General features: G+C 35.2%; 1 protein-coding gene across 1 annotated transcript; it reads left to right on the forward strand.

Annotated features, from left to right (window-relative positions):
* Nucleotides 1–966: 966 nt before the first annotated feature.
* LOC106341426 lies at nt 967–1,900 on the forward strand. The gene is made up of 2 exons (XM_013780189.1): nt 967–1,325; nt 1,392–1,900. The coding sequence occupies exons 1-2, from the start codon at nt 1,002–1,004 to the stop codon at nt 1,833–1,835; spliced, it is 768 nt and encodes a 255-aa protein (XP_013635643.1). The 5' UTR covers nt 967–1,001; the 3' UTR covers nt 1,836–1,900.
* The last annotated feature ends 1,126 nt before the right edge of the window (nt 1,901–3,026 follow it).

A 3,026-nucleotide genomic window follows, 5' to 3' on the forward strand; every position in this document is an offset into this window, starting at 1 on the left:
GGACATGGTTCCTTGGAATATTCCGAGGGACCCGTTCCTCGGAATTTTCCGAGGGACCCGTTCCTCGGAATTTTCCGATGAAAATTCCGAGGAATATTTCGTCGGAACTTCCGAGGATTGGACCATCGGAAAGTCCATCGAAATATCCCGACGAAGTTCTCCCTCGGTATATTCCGAGAAGCTTTCCGACGAACTGGTGGTCCTCGAAATTTCCTCGGAAATTTGTTTACTCGGAATTTCCTCGGAAATTTGTTTCCTCGGAATTTCCTCGAAAATTTGTTTCCTCGGAATTCCGTCGGAAAATTCCGAGGACTCACTACTACGAGAAACCAGCGACATACTGAGGGAAAAAATCGTCGGTATGTCGTCGGAATAACGTTATTCCGACGACATACCGACGATTTTTTCCCTCAGTATGTCGCTGGTTTCTCGTAGTAGTGAGTATAAGACAAATGTATCACAAACTACATGAACTATATGATGTACAATAACATAATGTTATGTGATTAACATTAGAATGCCAATTAAGTGATTACTTAGCTACAGATGTTGTTATGTCCACCAAGGCGCCAACTATATTAGTTTGCCATTCATTAGTCTTTTCTGTTGTGTTGTCATGTGATGGCTTGTACATCATATAGCTCCCAATCATTTTCACTATATATATATATATATATATATATACAAATTACTCTTTTTTCTCTATTTTCCATTTTTCCTTTATTACACTAACTACCTAACCGAACATCATGCCAAATTCAATGGAATATCACGTATAGACACATAGTGTTATAACAGACACACACACACACAAGACCCAACTACACATCAAGTTACTATCATGAATTTCTTATTTCCCTCAAGTCTTTCTTACATACATTTCAGCAACTTGCACTCTTCGCTCTATATATATGGCTCTATATACATTACGCATTGTGAAATCACAATACTTTTGTTTCCCATAAACATACCAAAAACATAAAGCCTTTTTATTTGTAAATATGATTGTGACAATAGTCTCATACACCCAAGAATTCACCATGGAAATCAACGAACAAGAACCTGTGTTGGACATTAAGAAACGTTTAGAACAGTTCCTTCAGATCCCAACATCATCTTTAACACTCTTTGTCTCTTGTTGGGAACTCCTCGACGGTCTCGACATCGATGATTACCCAATCATCTCACACGGCACCAGAATCGACCTCACCGTCACTCCCCTTTTCACCTCACCTTCTTTTACCAACCCCGCCGTTAAAAAAATCCACGTCACCGTCAAGTTCCCATCAAAACAGTTCTCCATCGAAGTAGACAAAACCGAAACGGTAACTTTAATGTTACATCTCACATCTCATTACAGTTTCTTGATTCACAAGTTCATTTTGTTCTAGGTAAGTAGCTTGAAGGACAAGATTCACATCGTGGAGAATACACCGATAAAGCGAATGCAGTTATACTTCTCTGGAATCGAGCTGGCTGATGATTTTCGAAACCTAAACGAATATGGAATCGGAGAGTTCTCGGAGATTGTCGTGTTTCTCAAGTCAATCAATCGAGCCAAAGACGTTGCCCCGGTGAAGAAACTATGTTTCTTGGTGCAGACGTCATCGAGTTTATTCAACGGCGCAAGTATCCCTGTCGAGATTATGGACTCGTGTACCATCTCAGAGATGAGAGAAGGATTACAAGCTAACAAGACTTTGCCAAGAGACGAGTATATATTCGTACACAAGCAACGGATTATGCGAGAGAATTGTAGTCTTCGGTGGCATGGTGTTGAAAATGGCGACACTCTTTTTGTGTTTAAAGGATCTATTAGTCGTGGAAGTTACTGAGATTTCCATAATTACGATTCATATTCGAGTTTCTTTGATAAAAAAAATCTCCCTCAAGATTGACATTATGCAATTTTCATATATTGACACAAACGTTACAATTTTTTTTACTTTTATTTTTTCTATAAAATTTTAAATTTTAATTTGAAAACAAAAAATTTCTTTTTGTTATTATGTTATTCGTTGGGAAACAAAATACACCGATTATACTACATATCCTGGTTACACACAACTGTATCATTACATTTCAAAAGTTAGGCAAACACATAATCTTTTTAAAATATATATAACTCATAATTGTATAAATGATAGTACGACTAATTAACATGACTACATATCTGGACATAATCGAATAAACATATTCAAAAGAGACCATATAAAAAACAAATTAACTGAATGTGCGACTAAAGGACTCTTCAAAATGATATACTATTGATTACCTAGGTTTCGAAACAAGTCTTCGGGTATTTTCAAAGCTGTAACTAAAACGATACAAATTACAATCTAGTTTGGGCAACGTTACAACGTACGCTAAAACGATTAGGCTACATGTCATAGTCATAGTCATAGTCGTAGTCATAGTCAAACACAATATTATCACTAATATTATCACTACGTTTCAAAAATTAAGGCAAATATATAATCTTTTTTTTATATCAAGGCATATTCAAAAACAGTAAACTATTAACAGGTATGCAATGTATTAGTTATTTAATCTTAATTTCTTAATCAAATAATGTTCTTGGAGAATAACTACTTCCCATAACAAATCTTGGTGGGCGGGGACTGTTAATGAAATATGAATAAAACTCATTTAAAATCCAGTGTTATTGAACTTGACATTTTATAAAGTACTCTGAAATCCACTGTTATTGAAAATATTTTAAGTTATGGAGTTTTAAAGTTTTAAAGTGATTTTAGAGTGTTTGGGTGGAGTTTCTTAATTAAAAAAAAATAAAACTCAAATCCCATGGTTGTAGGTGATATTCTAGAGTGGTTTAATAAAAATCATTTTATTCTCTGCAATTCCTTAAAATCATCTAAAACCTCATTAAAAGTCAAATCACCTCAAATTTTAGATTGAATACACCCCCTTTAATCAAGTAGAGTTGTGAAGCTTCCTCTTTCTGCTTCCTCTTTCTCACAAAGAAGCTTTTGATCTGTTTAGTACAGAGAAGAAGAGGAAGAAGA

Source organism: Brassica oleracea, chromosome C4 (genome assembly GCF_000695525.1).
Source record: "Brassica oleracea var. oleracea cultivar TO1000 chromosome C4, BOL, whole genome shotgun sequence".
Taxonomy (NCBI): domain Eukaryota; kingdom Viridiplantae; phylum Streptophyta; class Magnoliopsida; order Brassicales; family Brassicaceae; genus Brassica; species Brassica oleracea.